Raw genomic sequence first — 19,316 nt, 5'->3', positions numbered from 1 at the left:
TGTTGTTCAAGCAGAAAAATATTTCTAGTGTAAGTGGGTTTCACTTTTTTCCCCTTATGGTTTTCTTCATTACAGATTTCTTTCTCCCTCCTTTTTCATACTGTTGGTTTCTCCTGGAAAGTTTTTTTGTTGTTGTCGAGATCAGTTTATGTGTAGCCATTTATTTCTGTTGAACAAATTTAAAACTTGAATGGACAGCCTGGTAACTTAGTATTTCCCTCCAAAACCCATATTTCTGCTAGAGGATCTTCATAAAACTGTCACCTTCCACTCATTGCTAATGTTTGGAAATGTTGTAGGTTTTTTTCATTATGTGACCATATTTATCCAGCTTGTTAATTCCTGTTGTCATTGCCCAAGCGAAAAACATCTCCCAGCCTGAGAATGTCACAGAGGATTGTTTCCTCTTTTTATACCCAGCTTTGTGATAGCTTCCTGTTGAAGGGAGGATGCAGAGGTGTGCTGCTCTCTTGGCTTGGGGTGTTCCACAGATGCCTGTCTCCGTGTCAGGGTGAGCCAGGCTGGTGTGTGGCTCCAGAGGCAGGTTTCCAATGCAGAGCAGGAGCACCGGGGCAGGATGCACTAAGGCAGCTCATCAGGAGGCTGTGGTGGTGTCCAGGCAGTGGGGTAACAGCAGTGTGCACTGGGAATGACAGGGATGTGCCGTGCTCCTTGGCTGGTGGAAGGTTCAAAAGTGCAGTCTTGACCTGGTTCCCATTAAAACCAGAGACTGAACAGTGGGGGAGTCATCTCTGACAGTTGTGGGCTACCCTGATACTGAATCCTTTCAGAGAGGCAGAAGGCCTATGTTCTCTGTCAATGTGATCTCTGTACCTTTTTTTAGGATGCAGTAATAGTGTGTTATGTGGGATTGCAGTGCCTTTCTCTGGCATTCTCAAAGCTTTTCAGAATACCTGATTCACCTGGTGCTGTCGGGAGAACAAAAAGATAGCTGTTGTTTTTGCACCATTCTTCTGTTTGGGGAAGTTGGAACCAAAAGCTAATCAGGTATTTGGATGTCCTGAACTGCAAACAGGCTTATTGATGTCTTGATCTGTCTGGTCCATGAGTGTTAAGTTTATCTAGAAAGACCAGGTCCTGCCACTTCTGCAGCTTGACACTGCACACTGAGATGATCCAACTTCTCAATACAAAAAGAATGGCCTCGTGGAAAGACAGTAGGTAGGAATAGAGAAGTGGATGTCAGGGAGCTGAACTTGGCCTGCTGTGCAGTTAGACAAGCAAGTGCAAAAAGCAAGTGCAGAAAAGAAGAAAAGAGTGGGACATTTTCATAGCATTTGACTCTTTGATCACCTCCATCCTGTAATTGAGTTATAGCTTATGTGGGTGCACCATTATGGTAAGAACTATTTTATTTTCTTGACTCCCTCCCTGTGACCCTTTCCATTTCTGGGAGATGTTTCATTCTCTTCTGTTGCATTCTCATGTCTAGCTGAACAAGAAGGGGTTAAGGAATGCCTAGCACTCACACTGAGACCAGTGCTGGAAGAAGTCACTGCAACATGACTAATCTTAAGATTAATGCATGCAGAGTGGGTAGTATCTGACAAAAGTGAATTCTTCCATGTTCATTATAATAAATAAAAGCAAATGCATATCTCTCTTTTCCCTTGGCAGAACCAGCTCCTTGCGAAAGGTTTGCTGTTCGTGGAGGAGAAGGTCAAGCTGTGTGAAGGTAAGTATAGTAGGAAACCTGTTCTGGAAGGGAGTTGTGCTTTGATGTTTGGTCAGATGAGATGATTTGCATGTCTGGAAAGCAAACAGCCCTGTCTGGTGCTGTCCTGGGGTGTCACACAGCCCCTTGGGAGCCCTGTGAGGCTGAAGAGAGGGAGGGCTGTTTGAATTGCCCCAGAGCCACGATGCTCCCACCAGCCAAAATTGCACCACAAAAGCAGCAACGTGGCTCTCATGTGGCAGCTGTACCTGGGCTCATGGCAGCTCTGGTCTGGACATGGATCCTGTTGTGAAACTGCTTGGAGCTGCCTTCTGCCTTTCACTTCTCAATGTGATTTGCAGCTTGATGTAAGCATTATTTTGGTTTCTCTGTCATGCCTTTGAGAGCTGAGCTATCATTCCTTGTGTAAATTTAAAGAAAAGAACAGTCTTATTGGGTGAGAATGAAATCCTTCAGGAAAGAAGTCGATCACGCATGGAGCTGTGTTCAAACTACTGCTGCAGAGCCTGTGGGCCAAGGCAAGTGTGGTGTGGCCACTCAGTGCTGGACCTGTGGGGAGCTGCTCACATTCAGAAACTGTGTGCTCAAGTGAAGCCAGCACATCTTTATTCAAAACCAAGCTGCTGTTTGGTTTGACCCAGTTTTTTAGCCTGCAGGGAAGATTTCTTGCTAATCACCAGAGTGTTGTATGTGGGTCATTAAATGCCAAAAGATGCTTATAATCTCACGTCATTGCTGGGCCTGGATTCCTCTGCACCAGTCTTCACCAAGTGACCTCACCCAGCTGGCAGGCTGTAGGATTTGAGCCCCAAAGGAGTAAAGGGGTTGCCAGCCTCCTGCTTGGGGTGTGCTTCCTCAGCATTGACCCTGTGAGGGAGGAAAAAGGGCAGACTCCTGTATTTTCCAAGATGTGGAAAAAAGGCAGACTCCTGCATTTCTAAATGTGGGTACCTGCCCTGCCACTGCCAGCTCTTCAGAATGAATGCTGCGCAGCTTACCAGAGACTTTGGTTTCTGTACTCATATAAAACTATTCCAGGGTCTGCTTTAGCATTATGAAAATTGAGCTTGACTCTGTAATAAGCTCAGAGCTGCCCAAGAGGGTTTTGCAGGTGCTCAGGTAGTTTGGGTCAGATGAAGTTTCCCAGGCAGACAGCAAAACACCTTCTATGCCTCATTTTTCTGTCCCTAGCTTGAAGTGACACTGGAGCCAGTTCACTGTGCAGGCTGGCATCACTGCAGGAGATGACTCATGGGCACCTTTCTTTTATAATGTGTGGGCTTGTTGCAGGTCTTGTGGTCACAGCAATGAGGATTTCTTGTACATGCTTCTTGGTTAGTTCTGTCTTCCTGGAAAACTTACACTGCCCTGCACCCAGACAGAGTGGCTGCAGGGCATGGCAATGTTTCATCTGAGTCTATTTTTCAATCACACCCTCTTTAACGTGATTTTTCTTTATACAATCTGTCAGAATCTCTTTCAATGCCCGCAGGATTTATGATTTCTTGAAGAAACAAACCATTCCTGCTTCCCCTTCAGAAGGAGAAGTGATCTCTGACATTTCATTGTGTCTCCAGACAGCAAAGCATTGTAGTCCTGGGTAGGAGGCAGAGGAGGGAAATTTTAAACATTCAATTAATCTGTTTCCTGTTGTCTTTTTCGCTTGCACTTGGCTGTTGTGGTAATGGGAGGCTGTTGGGGGGGTTTCGGGTCATTTCTTGTCTGCCTGCAGTTCCAGATTTGAAGCCATAGTCATACCTGACACAGTGAGGCATCTCTGAAATTTTCTGTGGTTGCTAGTGGGCAGGCTCTCTGCTCAGAGGGAAATGTCTGCAGGATCTGGTCCTGCTGGCTCTCTGCTCTCTCGCTGTGTCCTAAGCAGCACAAACTGGGCAAGCAGAGTGAAAGTCTGTGTGGAAGTCTGCAGATGAGGAAAGCACTTCAGTACAGAGTCATAAGGTCCTTTGAGTTGCAATTTTACATGTATTCCAGTTCCTCATGTTGGGCCTTTAGTGACCTTGAGGATGAGCCCTCAAACCTGTCATGAGTGACCATCTTCCATTACTGCTCCTTGAGTCTAGACTGCCTCTGAGGTCCTGAGAGGTATCCTGGAAAATCCTTTTGTCAGAAGCTTGGGGTTTTAACCCTGAGTCTGTTTGCACCTGAGATTCCAGGGATTCCTCTTAAACTTGAAATAAACATTGCAAACCTTAAGCTAAAAAACTGAGAGGCTTTGGGCCCATATGCTGAGGAGTGCCCAGCTCTGTAAGTCAGACCTATGAGCATAATTTGATCACAACTGTATTCCTGTTATGGGAATCCCAAGATTCACAGCTTAGTCTGCCTTGGTTTTAAGTACCCAGTTACACTTGGGGATGTTTGAATTAGTCATATAAGGGTTGGCCACAAATGGATTTCATTTGGGAACCTTCACAAGTGCCTTATTTGTCATTAGTACCTTTGTTGGGATCCCTGACAGGTACCTGACTGCTGCTTGGTGCTGAGTGGATGCTGGAGGGGGCTCAGCTCTTCCAAATGCTCTCCCTGACCTTGTTGCAGGATGATGTTGGAGATCAGCTGATGTTGGCCCTGACCTGTTGGTTCTCAGATTCAGCTAGTTTTGTGTGGTCTCTCCTGGGCTAGTTGAGCATGTTAACTGTGAACTCTGCCATTGCACAATCCTGGGCTGTGCAGTTAAAGCCTCTGGTTCCAGAGGGGCTCCACTCTTTTGTTTGCATTGGTCTCATGTTTTGCACAGACAAATGATGTCATGTTTGCACAGACAGCCTTGTGTCTCTGTTGGTTAAGGGGAAGCTTAGCTGGGTGATGTCCAGTTTTGGGCAGAAACTGCAGAAATGAAGTCCCTTGCCTGGGGAATTAGGGAGTACTTGGAAAATCCAACTTGCTTTTAGTGTCTCTGTCACTGAAGCTCTTACTCTGATCTCTGTTTTCATAGGTGAGGATCGCATTGATGTTCTGTCTGAAATCTGGGATCACTATTTTACAGAGACTCTTCCTACACTCCAGGCAATATTCTACCCAGTCCAGGTAATCCTAATTACAGTTCACTCAGGTGAAGCAAAGTGACTGCAATGCTTGCTAATGGCAGGTTATAACTTCTCTGGCAGCAGCACTGTTTGGCCAGTGGCTAAATATACGTCAAAACCTTTAAACTAAATCTTGGAGAAAGTAGAGTTTATCCAAGTATTAACTATAAGAAGGGCTGCTAAAATCTACTGCACAAGCACAATATTTTGGGCTGAATTTATTTCCAATTGTCTACTCTCTGTGCTTAGCTTAGCTTGCACACTGAAACTGTTGGACTGTGCCTTGTCTAGACTGAAGCTCTGGGCTATTTGTATTTATCATTCCTTCTTTTTTAAATAATTTTTAAATAATTTTAAATAATTCCTTCTTTTTTAAATAGCTGTGGCTGTTGGTGCAGATGACAACACTGACAGCTTGTCTTAGAGGTATAAATCTGAAGACTAGCTCAGTGATTAACTCACCCTAATGACTTTTGAAGGGCTTATATCCCATTTGTGCCTTTGGGAAATCCTCAGGTTTTTGAAGCTTCAGTAAGGGGACATGTAAGTCTATGGGTAGAGGAAGAATGAACACTTTATGTAAAACCTTTTACACTGGGTATTTTGAAGGCTGAGTATCCCATCAGAAGTGTTGAGCTGTATCATTTTTAATGTAGTTTTACTCAGAGCTTCTATATGAGCAGTCTAATTACCTCCCCAGCCCATTTTGACATTTCTGCCATCAGAGAAAAAGAAAAATGTACCTCATGTGGAGAATGACGTTCTTGGAAATGCTAGCCTCCTCCCCCTGACTTTTGCCTCTTCTGGAAGACATTATTTCCAGAGCCTTTTCAAATTATTTTTCACTTGTATTATTTGAAAGGCAGCAGGTAAAGCTCAAAGCTTGCCCTTTTCCTCTAATCCTATTAAAGCTGGCATTTCCTAAAAGAGAAAGGACTTCTACAAAGACAGACACTAACCTTTCTGCTGTGTTTATTTTTGTTCTTTCCTTGCTCCAGATGCTTGAAGGTAGGTGTTTGACAGGTAAAACTGTGCAACTATAATACCCTCCCCTTCTCTCGTTTTGCAGCTGACTCTCAGTGAGGGAGTGACCTGTTTAGGCAGGGGTTTCTCTGCACTGCAGCTACCTGTGTACTGTGGAAACAGTTGAGCTGACTGTGTCATATCCACTGATGCTAATAATTCTGCCACTTAACAGAAAAATCTACTGCCCTGCTATTAAATGTCTGTGATGAAAAATGGGACAGAAGTTACAACACTGTGGGTAAAGCTTTTGGAATTAACTTAGTGGTGAAAGGATGACTATGGGACGTTGAGATTCTTTGAAAGCATAATTGTTTAGCTGTATTTGTCTTGTTGCAATATCTGAGTCACTCAAAATATATCAGCGAAGCTGTAAAGTTTGGGAAGTATTGCCACTTTCTGAATGAGGAACTGAAAGGTAAACAGGCAGGATATTTAAAGCTTTGTAGGCACCTAAGTACTACACGGTATGTATGGATGGGTTAAGCTGCCTAAATACATCCAAGAATTTAACTCAGAGTGAGCTGCTCTGGGCTACCACAGAGAGAATTGCTGGTGCAGCAAGAAATAGAAGTTGCTCTTATGCCAGGCCAGTGTCCTAATAACAAGATTGGGCTTTTCCTAGAAAAAGGGAACTGTATGGGACCCCTTATGTGGTGTGTCACAACATTGAGGAGAGCTCATCCAGCGAGTGCCTTCCATCACGCTGCAGTTCTTTGTACACTGCTCTGGTAGATGGGAAAGTCAATTTGTTCTTGATTCCCTATCCTTTCCTGCAAATACCAGCAGGATTTTTTAGTTGTGCTCTTCTGTGATCCCAGCAATTACCCATTCAGAATGAAACTGAGTCAGCCACAAGTGTGAGTGTATGTTACCAAAGGTAGTAACTCACACCAGCCTCGTGTGGCTGCTATCTCAGCTAAGTTTAACCCCAAGGCTCATAGCTCTTGCAGAAGTATGACCTTTAAGCAGCCAAGTTGGTTAAATTGCTGTACAGAGGGAAACTATGTAAACAGGTCACTCACTGGCTTTCGTAGAGTTGCAGCTGTTGATGTGACTATTGGTGTGGAAAAAAGAATAGCAAGTCTTGTTTTGCTTGGCACAGAAACATATTTGCATTTTGAAATGGGGTATGAAGTTAATGGGACTAAACTGCATAATATAAATAAAAAGTTTGCAGCTGCTGAGATGTAGTTTCAAGATAGGTACTGGTCTTTCCTGCACTTTTTTTCCCTACACAGTGATGGTTTAAAACAGCAAACTGCATTTTTTATGGCCAAGGTCCCCTCCATACTATTGGTTTTAATTCATATTTACATATTGATAATGCTGTTAATTATGACCTGCAGCCTGTTATGAATTAATGATTACCTGCTGTTAATTTCTTCTAGCTAAGTATTTGCTATGTTATGAGTGCTAGATATTTGCTATGTTATGAGTGTGTTATGGAGATCATAAAATGATTCCCAAGCAGACCATGGGGCAGAGATTAACATACTGAGAAGAACAAAGCAAACTTTTCAGGCTGGAAAGTGCTAGGCAGAGCTGGGAGAAAAATTTCTGCTGCTGAGTTGCACTGGGGCAAGAGAAAGTCATGCAGATATTAAACATAGCAGAGGGAAGGTGGTAACACCAGAATGCCAAATGGAGTTAGACTGTGTTTAAAAATGTTGAGAAATGTTATATCATCTGTTATGCCTGCTCACTTGTGTTGTTGATGTAAAATAGGAATGCCTTGCAGACGATATTAAAGCTGTTGCTTTTTAAAATTATGTTTGGTTCAAGCAGTCTTGCTAGCTTTGCTCCTGGCTAAATCCTAAAATCTGTAATGGAATTACTTGCAGATTTTTGTCATATCAGCAAGTGCAGATGTTGAGCAAAAGGAGGGTACAGTATAGATCAGAGATAGGTTTAGTTAAGAAATATTCTGAAACAACATCATTCCCTACAAAACCTTGTGTGCTTTTTCTCCAAGTGCCAGAAGCACAAGCTACATCCAGCCTGGGGTTTTTTGTGAACAAATTGGATGGCAAGTGGGCTTATGAATACATACATAGTCATTTGGTGAACTACAGGCCCATTTCTGGCTTTGCTCCAAACCTAGTGGTGCCACAGATGAGATGGTGCCCACTTCAGAATTTGTGAGACTGAGAGGGAGGAACTTAAAGAGTATCATGAATCCTCAACATGAATGACTGGGGGTGTTCTGCCACGGCAGCAGTGGGCAGAATAAACCCTCCTGTCTGTGTGCCCGTGTGCTGGTATGATGCTGACACATCCCTTTATCTACGCTTGGATTTTGCCTTTGTTTTTTTAGGGTCAGGAGTTGACTATCCGTCAGATTGCTCTTCTTGGCTTCAGAGACTTGGTCTTGCTAAAAGTAAAGTTGGAAGAAATCCTCCCCCTGGTCCAGACAAAGGTTCCAGCTTCCATTGTCCAGATGCTGTTAATTCTGCAGGTGGGGAACCTCTGCTCTTCTTCATCTGACTCACTTGGGTATCTTGACCTCGTTGAAATCATATAAACACTGGAGGAAAAGTGGGGAGAGTGGAGGGTGTGATGAAGGGGGTGTGATGTGTGCTTATTTGGGAGTGGTCAGTGTTAAAATGAGAGCTGAATTTGGATGCCTTGAGCTTTCCTGGGAACAGGTAAAGATGTTGCCTTGAAAGAGCTGGGTTTTGTTGAGTTGGTTTTTTTTTTTTTTTTTTTTTTTGATACCTCTCCTCCCCATCTAGGAACAGTGTCAGTACTCCCTTTTTCACACAAATTTTCATCTTCTAGCTTGTCTGAATGCCTCTTTGTGCCCTAATTTTCATAATTTCTCAGCTTTGCAAGGACAGGGCAAGTCTCCATCACAGCAGATAATGGAATTTGAATGGACTGTGGCTCTAGTTGCTTGACATCAGCACCGTGGCTGGCTGGGATGCTGAGTAGTGCCCATTAGAGGAGAAATACCTTTTGGCAGCAGGCAAAATGAGAGGCCATCTTTCAAAGGCCTCTCCCAAGAGATCTAGAGCATCTGTGGTAACTATCCCCTTTTTCCAGGTCTCAACAGAATACTTTCCAAGCATGTCAAATACAGCCAATTTTGGTTTTTTCTCATATTACCCAGCCTGACAGTCCTGAAAAATGCCATCTTACATGTTAGAGTTGACAGAATCATAGAATGGTTTGGCTTGGAGGGGATCATACAGTTCCAACCTGCCTGCCATGGGCAGGGACATCTTCCGCTAGACCAGGCTGTTCAGAGCTCCATCCAGCCTTCCTCTGAGCCATGTGCAGGACCTTTCATTTGACCTTGTTGATTATCAGGAGGTTTGCACAGGCCCATATCTTGAGCATTTCAAAGTCTCTCTGGATGGCATCCCTTCCCTCCAACATACGACACACCCTGGTGACTTTTATTTCTTCTCCAACATAATGGGTGTCTGAGAATTAAACTTTATGAGGCACAACCAAAATTGCAAAGTGGCTTAGCTGGTAGTTCTGTACAAACTCTCACTGTTCTGATGCTCCAGTGACCCAGACTGGAACAGCAGGTGATACTAAAGTGCTACCTCAGTTTCCATGAATGTTTTTAATACAAGACTCTTGAGAGCAAAGAGAATCTCAAAGCAACACATTTGAGGAAAAAAGCTTATTGAGGCTTTGCAGGAAGTTAAGTGTGAAAGGTTTCTGAAATTGCTGTTAAATTGGTTGGTGTTATCTACCATCTTCACAGCTGTAAGCTGAGCCACAGAGGGTGCTTTGCCTGCAGTCCTGCCTAGGGAAAGAGCAGTGCTTTGCCCAGGGTGTGTTAAGGCTTTTCTACAAAGAGGTGTTTTCTGGTAGAACCACCCTGGCATGATGTCACTGCTGCAGTGCACTGTGCACATCCTCAGTGTGAGCACATTTTGTACCTTCCTGTCACTTGCTCAGAAAAAAGATCTGTCTGCTCAATGGCCATAGGGCGTGGCTGTAACTTCAACAAGGAGGTTGACCTGAAAGGCAGCCAAACCTCCATCAGCTCCAAAAGCTTCACTGACACAGTTGGGATATTCCAGCACACAGAGAATTGACAGACCCCAGGCTTTATTCCAAAATATTTTAAAGGTAATTTGACTTTTTGTGTTTGATTTTCAGAGTGTCCATGAGCCTACTGGTCCCACTGAGGGCTATCTGCAGCTGGAAGAACTGGTCAAGCAGGTGGTATCACCATTCTTAGGTCTGTGTGAGGATCACAGCTCCTCTGGTAGCTTGCTTGGTAAGACATGCACATTGTACTGGAGCTGTTATTGGGGTGCACAGGTTGGGTGACGGGAGGCATTGGTGCTGGAAAAGGAAACAGTGCATGACTCCATGAGAGACAGAAAACAAAGGCTAAAACACCCTGAAAAGGCCCTGATTAATGTTTCTGGATACAAGTTTGTGTGACAGACTTTTTCTTGTCCATGACCTAATGAGCTATTAGTGCCCTATCACTGCACCCAGACCCCCACAATGTCTCCCCTCTCTCTGGACATGGACTGGATTCTAAAACCCCTTTGTCCATGCTTGGTGTACTGCTTTCACCAGTGAGGGACCTGGTCCTTTGCTGCCTGCTTGCTAGCCTGCTTTAGCTGCTGAATCAATCAGCTTTTGCAAACAGCTGAACTGTTGCATATCAATTCTGAGGGATGACAGGGATTTTGCATAAAGTCTTCCTTCCATCTGAGGATTCTGTTTAAAAAAAAACCCCAAATTAAAATTCTGTGTTTAAAGTGTGGATAAACATATCCAGGTGAGAGAATGGGCACCTCGCTTAAGGAAGAGCATGATCATTCTGGGAACCTTCTTCACATGATGCAGGAGCTCTGCTCACATGTGTGGCCAGTCAGAAGAGCTTGGCCAGCTAATGAGCATAGTGTTACTGATTTGATGGTCAAGAAATTTAAATAGAACAAGTGAAGAAAGCTCTAGTCTCCCTCTGTTTTTACTACCTTTAGCCTTTGATTTGATGCAAAATTGTAGCAAGCTGGAGACCCACAAGGTGCCTTGTAGTACACTTAGCAGCGTATGGGCAGAGATGGTCTTGTGGTAGGAGAACTTAATTGGAACTCAGACAGTCTGTGCCTGTAATAAACCCATGGCATTGCTTTAGGAAAACTGTGGCTCAAGATTTTTATTCTTGTGGTTGCTGGGCAATCAGATATCTTCTGTGCAAGTGAGCATGGTTGTACAGTTCAGCATGGATTAGCTGATCTGATCCTAGGGCTCAATCAGACCAAAATCCCCTGTAAAAGTTGGACTTTGACATATTTGATTGCTTTGCTGTTTATGGACAAGTGCATGATGCTGGGATTGTTTGAACGGCAGCTGCCTGACCTGTGCTGAAGTTTCTAGCCATTCTGGATTTCTGCCAGCTGAACCAAGATTTGTGCCATTAAAAAAAAAAAAAAAAGAAAACCTACACAAGCTGGCCTTGTAAAGATTATATGCCTTAAAATAATTGAACTTACTTTGATTTTTAGCTGTCATTTATTTGTGTATATTTCCAAGGTGGCCTTTTACTCTTGCTCCACCCTTTGGTGATCATGAGGAAAGAAGGAATTTCTTTTTGCAGTACAAGACAGGGACTGCAAAACTGAACTTTTCTACAAATAATCTTGGTACTTTCACAGTGCTGCTATGGAGGGGGCTTCTCTTCCTTATTTTTCATTTGTAATCAGACTTCTTTCTCTTCCCTCTCCCTCTTTCAGTCATCATTTTGCTTTCTCAGAACCAGTTTCTTCTCTGGCTGGGCAGCCTGTAATGATGGTGAACCCTAGTAGGTTCCCCACAGTAGCTTTTGGGAGGGGCTCTTGGGCTTTGGGTGTGCTTGCATTGTACACAGCTGCTCTGGAGGCCAGACTGCCCTCTGGACTGGAGCTTCAGGGTAAATGAGTGTTGGGAAATGTGACTGAAGGTGTCTGCTCCCAGCTGGGACTCTACATAAGGCTTCAGCCTGCAAGGCTGCTGTCTCTTAAGCTGATTTAAAGCAGAGAGATGTGAAAGGGACAGGACCCCTCACAGAGGGGAGTTGTAGATGGCAGCATTTCCATCTGGTCTGTTAGCTTTTTGCCTTTTGCTTTGCCTGTGTGAATTAGCCGTAACCTGCATGGTAAGGATGCAGTATGCCAAAGGGATCCAGCTGGCCAAGAAACAGGGTTTGTATTGGGGATAGGAGAGAAGATAAAACAGCCACACATCACTGCTCATCTGAGATTGGTTGCAAAAAAGTCCCAGAAAAACTCCTCCCAGTTTATATTCCTGGTCATAAGGCACCAAAATAAAAATAAAGTTTCTAGTTAAGCTATGCAGAACAACTCCCTTAAGAGATTTTCTTTTGTGGCCAAGAAAGTAAAGGGGGAAAAGTAAAGCAATAAATGCATTGCTTTACTTTTAGAGTTTAGACTAATTTCACCTCATTTTTTTCTCAAAAGAGTAATATCCTAATACCCTTTGACACTACAGCTTGCTGTGGCTTGGGCTGCAGATGAAACCTAAGAATGTATTTGCTGTAACCAGCCTCAGAAGTGATTTTTGTATACTCATAAGTGTGAATGAACCATTTTGAATTGATGTATTCCTGGCAGTAACAGGGTGAAGGCTGCTCGCCTGTTCCTCCATGCAACAAATAGTTTGATTTTTGCTTTTCTTCCTGATACAAGCTTCCAAAACTTTTATAACGTTCAGTGATGAGTGCTTTGCGTTTTGTTACTCTTATCCTTCTGCAGTCTTGGTTGGAAGCCTTTTATATGGTTTAAAGGCTTCTGACTATGAAATGAGACCCTGCACTTCAGTGAAGTTTGTGAGAAACAGAGGGACACATAGGGAATGGCTCCATCAGCTGCTGCAGGGATAGACCCACAGGAGGTGTCCAAAACCACCTGGAACATTGCAGGAGGTGGAAGCCAGCAGGGAACAGTAACAGTGTCTGATTCAACCTGCTGGGGTGGGATTACAGTGAGCCAGGGCAAAACTCTGACCCCTGCCTTCCTTCAGGCTTTCAGTGTCAGAATTGACATGTGCTTCATGGTACTGCACTGGGGACTGCACCTTGGGGCTGTGCTTTAGACCTGGCAATTTTCCTCCTTGACATTTTGCTGAGCAGACTGTACAGCCCACACCCAGGCATTCTGTGCCACTGCCTCTCCTCCTCAGCACAAATCCTGCCTTTCCCTTGTGCCCCTCTTCCCAGGCTGCTGTGGACTGTTCCTGTGCACTCTTAGGTGTTTTCTGTGTCCAGCCTCCAAAACAGATGTGATGCAAAATGGATGAAATGTCCTTTTTCTGGCATGATCTTTAAAAAATATGGTGGGATAATGCCAACAGAATAGCCTGTTCCTAGGCAGATGTAGAGACAGTGTAATGTATGCATCAGGAATTTCACATTGACAACAGCTAATGGCACGTCCTGAGAGAAATTCTTCAGAGACAGGCATGGCGATTCAAATCCACACTGAATGTTTTTTTGGAGACTTGTGCCACTTTAATGTCACTTATTTTAGTGACCCTCCATGTGAGGTTCACTACCTACTTGGTTTTCACCCCTTGATAAAAGAGAAGACTCTGAGGATGCTCAGGAGAGTCCCTTGGCTGCACTGGTGACATTTTGGCTCACCTCTCTTGCAGGCAGCAGCCCCTGCAGCAGGATGGGAGGTCTCTCCTCTCTGGGCAGAGGCAAATTTCCTTTCCCAACACCTAGCAGTATGAACTAGTGAGCTCCTGACTGCTTGCCAGTGGTAATGAAGTGGGCACTCTGTAGCTGCACGCTGAATTCTCTCTGTCCCCGAGACCAGCCCAGCAGTGTGGGCAGCTCTCTGTTTGTGTGCTGTTGACCATTCCTGCTGCCTCTTTCCCTTCCAGAGAGAAGGTACTCCAGATCCTGCCCTAAGGCCCTGACCCCGCTGACGGAGCAGGAGGGCGAGGCCTACCTGGAGAAGTGTGGGAGCATCCGTCGGCACACGGTGGCCAACGCTCACTCGGACCTCCAGCTGCTGGCCATGGCCTCCATGATGCACACGGGGATGGTGGTGGAGGAGCAAGACACTCCTGACAAGTGCCTGCTGCTGCAGCCCAGCTGCTTCGGGCCCCGGCAATGCTCCAGCGAGCCCAGCATCGCCGACGGCCCCGAGGCGCCCGCAGCCGGCAGGCAGGACCCTGCCGAGCTCAACTGCACCTCTGTCTGCTAGGAGGAGGCTGCCTGAGGGGCGGAGAACTGTGTGCACCGAGCTGGACAAAGGGGTGTGTCATCCCTGCTGGGGAAAGAGGAGAAAAATAGGAATTGTGCTCGTGTCATTGAAATGGGCCCGAAGGTTCGTATGGCTGAGAATGGTATCTAGATAGGTTCTTTTGCCAGCCTGGGATCATTGCTGGTGGAGATACCAGGCTGCTCCCAGGTGACCACTGAGGGCTGCAAAGGTTTTGCTGTTGAACAGCACAGTCTGCCTTCTGTAAGGTTTCTCTCTCTATTAGTATTAACTTCTTGGTGACACCTTTCGTTGTTTTTGTTTGGTATGATACAAATTGAGTTCTTTCTGCTTTTCTCCCTCTTTCCCAATTGTGCTTCTTCTTTGTTCTTTGTCCCTGCAGCGGAGGCCTCTGTGCTCAGTGTTCTCTTTGCTTCTGGTGCTTCGTGGTGAAGGCTGAGCACTTAATTTCTCTTTTAAAGTTGAACTCAGGGTTGAAGCCATTTGCATCCTGCAGAAAGATCTGCTGAGGTGGCTTGTGAGAGAAGATCCTTCATTTTGCTTCCCATGGGCATGGATGAAAAGTCCAAATCAGAATTGATCAGACTTGCTTTTTTCCCCAGGCCTGAAGAGAACCAAGTATATGTGGAATCTGAGCTGAGTACTTCATATGTAGTTTATTTGGTTCCAGTCATATCCTGGGGCTTCTGGTATAAATTGGGTGCAAAGGATGGCTGGGGTGTGTAAATTGGGTGCAAAATATGCTGAACATCCTGGCATTTGGAATCAATTTGCTCTCAAAATTTCAGTGGTGATAGGGCTAAGATGAAGGAGAAAATCAAATGGGTAGGATATGTAAAGGTGCTTCTCAGCACTGGGCCATCGTGACTGCAGATCAGGAGGTGATGATCAGTATTTCATCCTGAGTCTACCCTAGTACTTTTAGCACTTGTGGATTTCATGAGAACGAGGATAATCAGTGGGTGTGGAAAGGAGTCCTGGCTCAGTGCATTCATGAAGTGCTCCTGACCTCCAGTGGTATCTGACTCAGTGCAGTATTGCTTTTAAGATAAAGTGAGGGCTCTTTGCAGTCTTTGGTTTTGTTTTTGTTGTGAAGATTAGGAGTGGGTCCAGTTTGCAGGTGTCTGTGTCAGGCACTGCAGCCTGCAGTGTCTGCTTTGTAGCATCACTTGGTACCCCAGTGCTGCTTCTGTGGGGACAGAGCCAATCTGTTTCAGCTGTCCCTGGGATGCTCTGCTGGTGTCGTGCTAAGCAGATTTGCAAGTGTTATTATAGGCTTAGAGGTGAACTGCAGTGCTGCCTTAAATGTCAAACCCCATTGAAAATATGGACACAACACAACTACCACTTGAATCTACTCCAAGTGGTACTTGGTAAATAAGTGTGACTTGACAAGGAAACAGAAGGTTAGGATGAGCCTCTGGGATGTTTTTTTGCATGCTATGACATTAACTGCAGAATTTTCCTTGCTTCTGTTAGGCATTAAACATCTTCTGCCCCACTGGCTGCACTGGAGCACTGGAGCTCTGACCTGGCAGGATTTGGCATTAGTAGCACATGCAGCAAAAGGAGAGCTGGTTATTATATGGCAGTAAAGCATCAGAAACACTAGCTATGAGCACAAGCCAGGCTGCCTTGGTAAATTAGAGTGTTGCTTTGTCTGCTGTGCTTTGCAATGTTGAGAGAGGTACTTGGAAGAGCCTTCTTTTCCTCCTGTCACCAGAGCTCTTGGCCTTTGGGGAAAGGCCCAGTGATTGGATGGATCAGCAGCTGGGCTTTCCATGCCAGGAGAAGAAGTTCAGTGGTGCTGGCTGCCTCCTCTTCCTCAGAGCACCCACATCCAGCAGAGGCCAGGGAGATGTGCCTTTAAGCAGCATTCCCTTCAGGTGGATTGTAGGATAAATTTCTTTCTTGTTCATAAATTGGCCTGACCAGGCCAACTTACTGCCATGTGCCCCAGGGCAGCCATGGATTGTGGTGGAGCTGCAGAATCTCTGTGGTGGCAGCCACACCATGCAGGTCTCCCTTGGCACAGTCCCTCCAGCGTGGGGCAGATGATGGTGTCCTGCTCACAGTTAATTTCTTCAGCCCTTGCTGTGACTGAGTCTTCTCTTAGTCACACCGAGGTGTGTGGGGAAGTGGTCACCCTGCAGCATTTCAGTTCACTCTCATGAATGCTTTTCTTCTTTCTGTTTCTCCTGTGGCCTAGTTGCCTTCTGTAAATACCCAAACCATTTAGATCAGAGAGCAGCACCCTCTTTTATGGTGAAAACTAGAACAATGTATTTATTTCCTGACATATTCTTGGATCATCTCTAGGGCTAATAGGAATTAGTCCTGGTTTTAACTTGAATTTCTTTTGTTTTACATGTATGTATGATTTTAATTATTTTGGTTTTGTATCTGTTACTTTGCAAAAATTTGCACCAAGCCCTCTGAATCATGCACTTGCCCCATTGTTTTGTTTTTATGGAGAATTAAAGCTGGTGGCTTTACTTTGTGAACTGAAGTAAACACAACCTGTTCTGTAAACCACACTGAGTGTATGGTCATGACCACCACATTTACAGCCACGTGGGGTTGCACAAGCCTCTGCAAGTGCTCTTCTTTTCCAGGCTGGGTGAACCTGAAGGTGGCTGGAAAGCTGTGTCATGGTGAGGCTGGCCTGGAAGGGCCCTGGGAGCAGCTCTGAGGGGCAGTGCTGAGCAGTGCTGAGGAAGCTTCCAGTCCTCTGTAAGCAAAGACCCTGTCCCCATGCCAGAGCTGCAGCATGAGAAACACTTGCATTTTGGTACAGGGTTCTGATTTGGGTTGCACTGTGGTTGCTGACCGTGTCACATGGCCGTGACAGGGCCACAGGGTGGGTCTTTCCTACCCTTGTGGTCACCAACCTGAGAAAACCTCCTGGAGGAGCTGTCAGAACAGAAAGAAGGAATTTCTCTCACCACCTCCTGGAGTCTGTTACCTTCTACTTCAATAATGACCTAGACTGAGCCACTTCTCATCACACTGAATCTGTCTTCCCTTTTTACTCTGTTTCCTTCTTAAGGTAAGTGATTTATTCTGTGTCCATGCAATTCTGTCATAAATTTATTGATGGGGCTGTTCTTAGTACCACTGGCCTTTTTCCTGATGTTCCCCATAGCCAAGCACATGTTTTTATTGCCAGGAAGCAGAGCTGCTTCTGGTCCTAGCCAAGTGGACAGCAACTTGGTTTATTTTTTAATCTTTTATCAATCAGAGAACTTGCAGTATATCTTGCTGGCACTGATGGGAGCAGGGTGAACACTGCAGGGTTTGGGTTGCCTTTTCTTTTTAGGTCCAGGTTCACCTGGAAGGCCTTTTGGCACTTGCCACTGAGTCAGCAGATGGAAAATACTTGGCTCTTAGAGGCAACCTGTGTCCTCCAGAGGAGAAACTGCAGGTCTAGTGAGAGACAAATTGTGGTATTTATGGTGTGCTTAGTTATGCAAACTCCTTAATTTTGCTGTAGTCTCAGAGTAGAAAACTTTCCTAACTGGATTCCCTGTTCCTTCCCAGCCTGGCTCCTTCCCCATGGCAGAGCAGGACTCCTGGGCCTGGCAGAGTGCAGCTCCCTCGCCCTGAAGGAAGGTTGTGTGTTAGACAAAGCCAGCAAATGGGTGTCTGAGCTCCTGAAAGAGGCCAGGCTGGCTGGCTTCCCTGGCTGCCCCTTCCCCGCTTGGGACAGGTCTGCGCAGAGCCAGCACCACTTCCCACTCAGGAAAGCAGGTGAGAAAGCAAGACCCACCCTGGCACAGATTGCCCACAGTGCCCAGGGAGTTTCCCAGGGGTACTGAGCTGGAAATTCAGCCCACAGTCAACATTCTCTGTAGGAAAGTCACTGCAAATTTTCCTGTTAATTAAAAGTGTGAAGGGCAGGGTATTTGGTATTTCCCTGAGCAAAGAGGAGGTAATTAGTCATCCTATTCACATTTCAGATATGGAAGGTGGATCTGGCAGGACAAAAATAGGTTAAGTGGGATATTCTTCTTTGCCCACACGTTTCTCTTCCCCCTGCTATCCCAACAGCTCCAGGTAAGGGCACCAAGCATTCAGCTACATAAACAAAAGCTTTAAAACAGAAGTAGCAGCTTTTAAAGCAACTTTCCAGCAAAGGTACAGCTCATTCTCATCAATGTGGAGCTCAAAATGGCATGCTGTAAAATAAGTGCCACTTGCCACCTGAGAATTGGGTGCCTTTTATTCATTACTTGCATCTGAAATTACCTGGAGTACTCTTGTTAGTTATTCCCACCTGGGAGAGCAAGTGCTGTATCATTGTTGTGCCAGTTTACATCTCTCCTATGTGTAAGTTCATTCTTCCAGGGGGCTGATCCTGCCCCAAGCCCTTCTTCAGGTCTTGTGAAAGCTGTCCTAAGTCCACAAGGAGTGGTAGCTCAGATGTTTGAGTAGTTTGGGTGCATTTCTCCAAACCAAGTGACGAAAAGAAGTGACAACTCCAGTGCAGAAGTAAGTGAACTGAAAATTGTCATTACTTATCAACAGTTGCTTGCTTGTGCGTGGCCAGCAAGCAACTCTTGGGGCCACAAATATGGGCTGGTGTGTAGGAGACTCACCTCTATGGGAGAGAGCAGTAAAGAAGAGGTATATGCAGGTAAAGGAAATAGGTGGTTAGATTAATTTTCACCTGAATAATTGGTATAACAGAAGGTAGAGGCTGGATTGTAGTTTAATCAGCAGACTTTGCAATGAGGAAAAGGAAAGCAAACTCCTTAAACAAAAAGATAATGGCTTGAAGGGTCCTACGTACCCTGAACTCCTGCCATAGCACAGAGCAGATTTTCAGTAGCTGTGAATTGCAAGAGTATTCAGGGAGTTGCTGTTTGAAGTGTCTCTCATTTGGCTTCAAAGCTAATTCCCACTTATGCCAAGAGCTAGTTGATAATTCTTGTGGCATAATTATTATAGACTGTGCAGTTAACAACCTCTGTTACATTGGAAAATAGATTGGAGTCAGAGAATCAGTCTTTCTGACCTTGAAATTTATGAAGACAGCTGCATTGGCTCACACACAGGACTCTTCTGTGGTTGTTGAGTTGTTTTTGTTTGTTGGGGGTTTTTTAACTTTTTTAAAAACTTTTTTTTTTTTTTTTAAACCTGAAAGAGTGAGTTCTGTTAGAATTGCTTGGGCTTCTCAAAGACAGACCAGTTACAAGACACTCAGTCTTCAAGTCAGTACTGCAATAGGACTACCTAGAAAGTGACAGAATTTATTTATATTAAATGTCAGTAAGAAACCACAGACTGTGCCACAAATCAGCTGCCCTGCAGGCCTCTGAAACTGATTTACACCCATCA

General features: G+C 45.0%; 1 protein-coding gene across 1 annotated transcript in view; it reads left to right on the top strand.

The window, feature by feature from the left end:
* The window catches only part of PRR5L (proline rich 5 like), a 41,711-nt gene extending 25,203 nt beyond the window's left edge, over positions 1-16,508 (top strand). Inside the window, exons 5-9 of the mRNA XM_058025638.1 lie at positions 1,639-1,696; positions 4,653-4,744; positions 8,084-8,224; positions 9,889-10,009; positions 13,633-16,508. Coding sequence (XP_057881621.1) covers positions 1,639-1,696; positions 4,653-4,744; positions 8,084-8,224; positions 9,889-10,009; positions 13,633-13,958 — 738 coding nt within the window. The 3' untranslated portion in view covers positions 13,959-16,508. The remainder of the gene's footprint in view (positions 1-1,638; positions 1,697-4,652; positions 4,745-8,083; positions 8,225-9,888; positions 10,010-13,632) is intronic.
* Positions 16,509-19,316: the final 2,808 nt, after the last annotated feature.

Source organism: Melospiza georgiana, chromosome 6, assembly GCF_028018845.1.
Source record: "Melospiza georgiana isolate bMelGeo1 chromosome 6, bMelGeo1.pri, whole genome shotgun sequence".
NCBI classification, from domain to species: Eukaryota; Metazoa; Chordata; class Aves; order Passeriformes; family Passerellidae; genus Melospiza; species Melospiza georgiana.
Note: the sequence above shows the minus strand (reverse complement) of the source record. Positions and strands in the feature narration are given on the sequence as shown.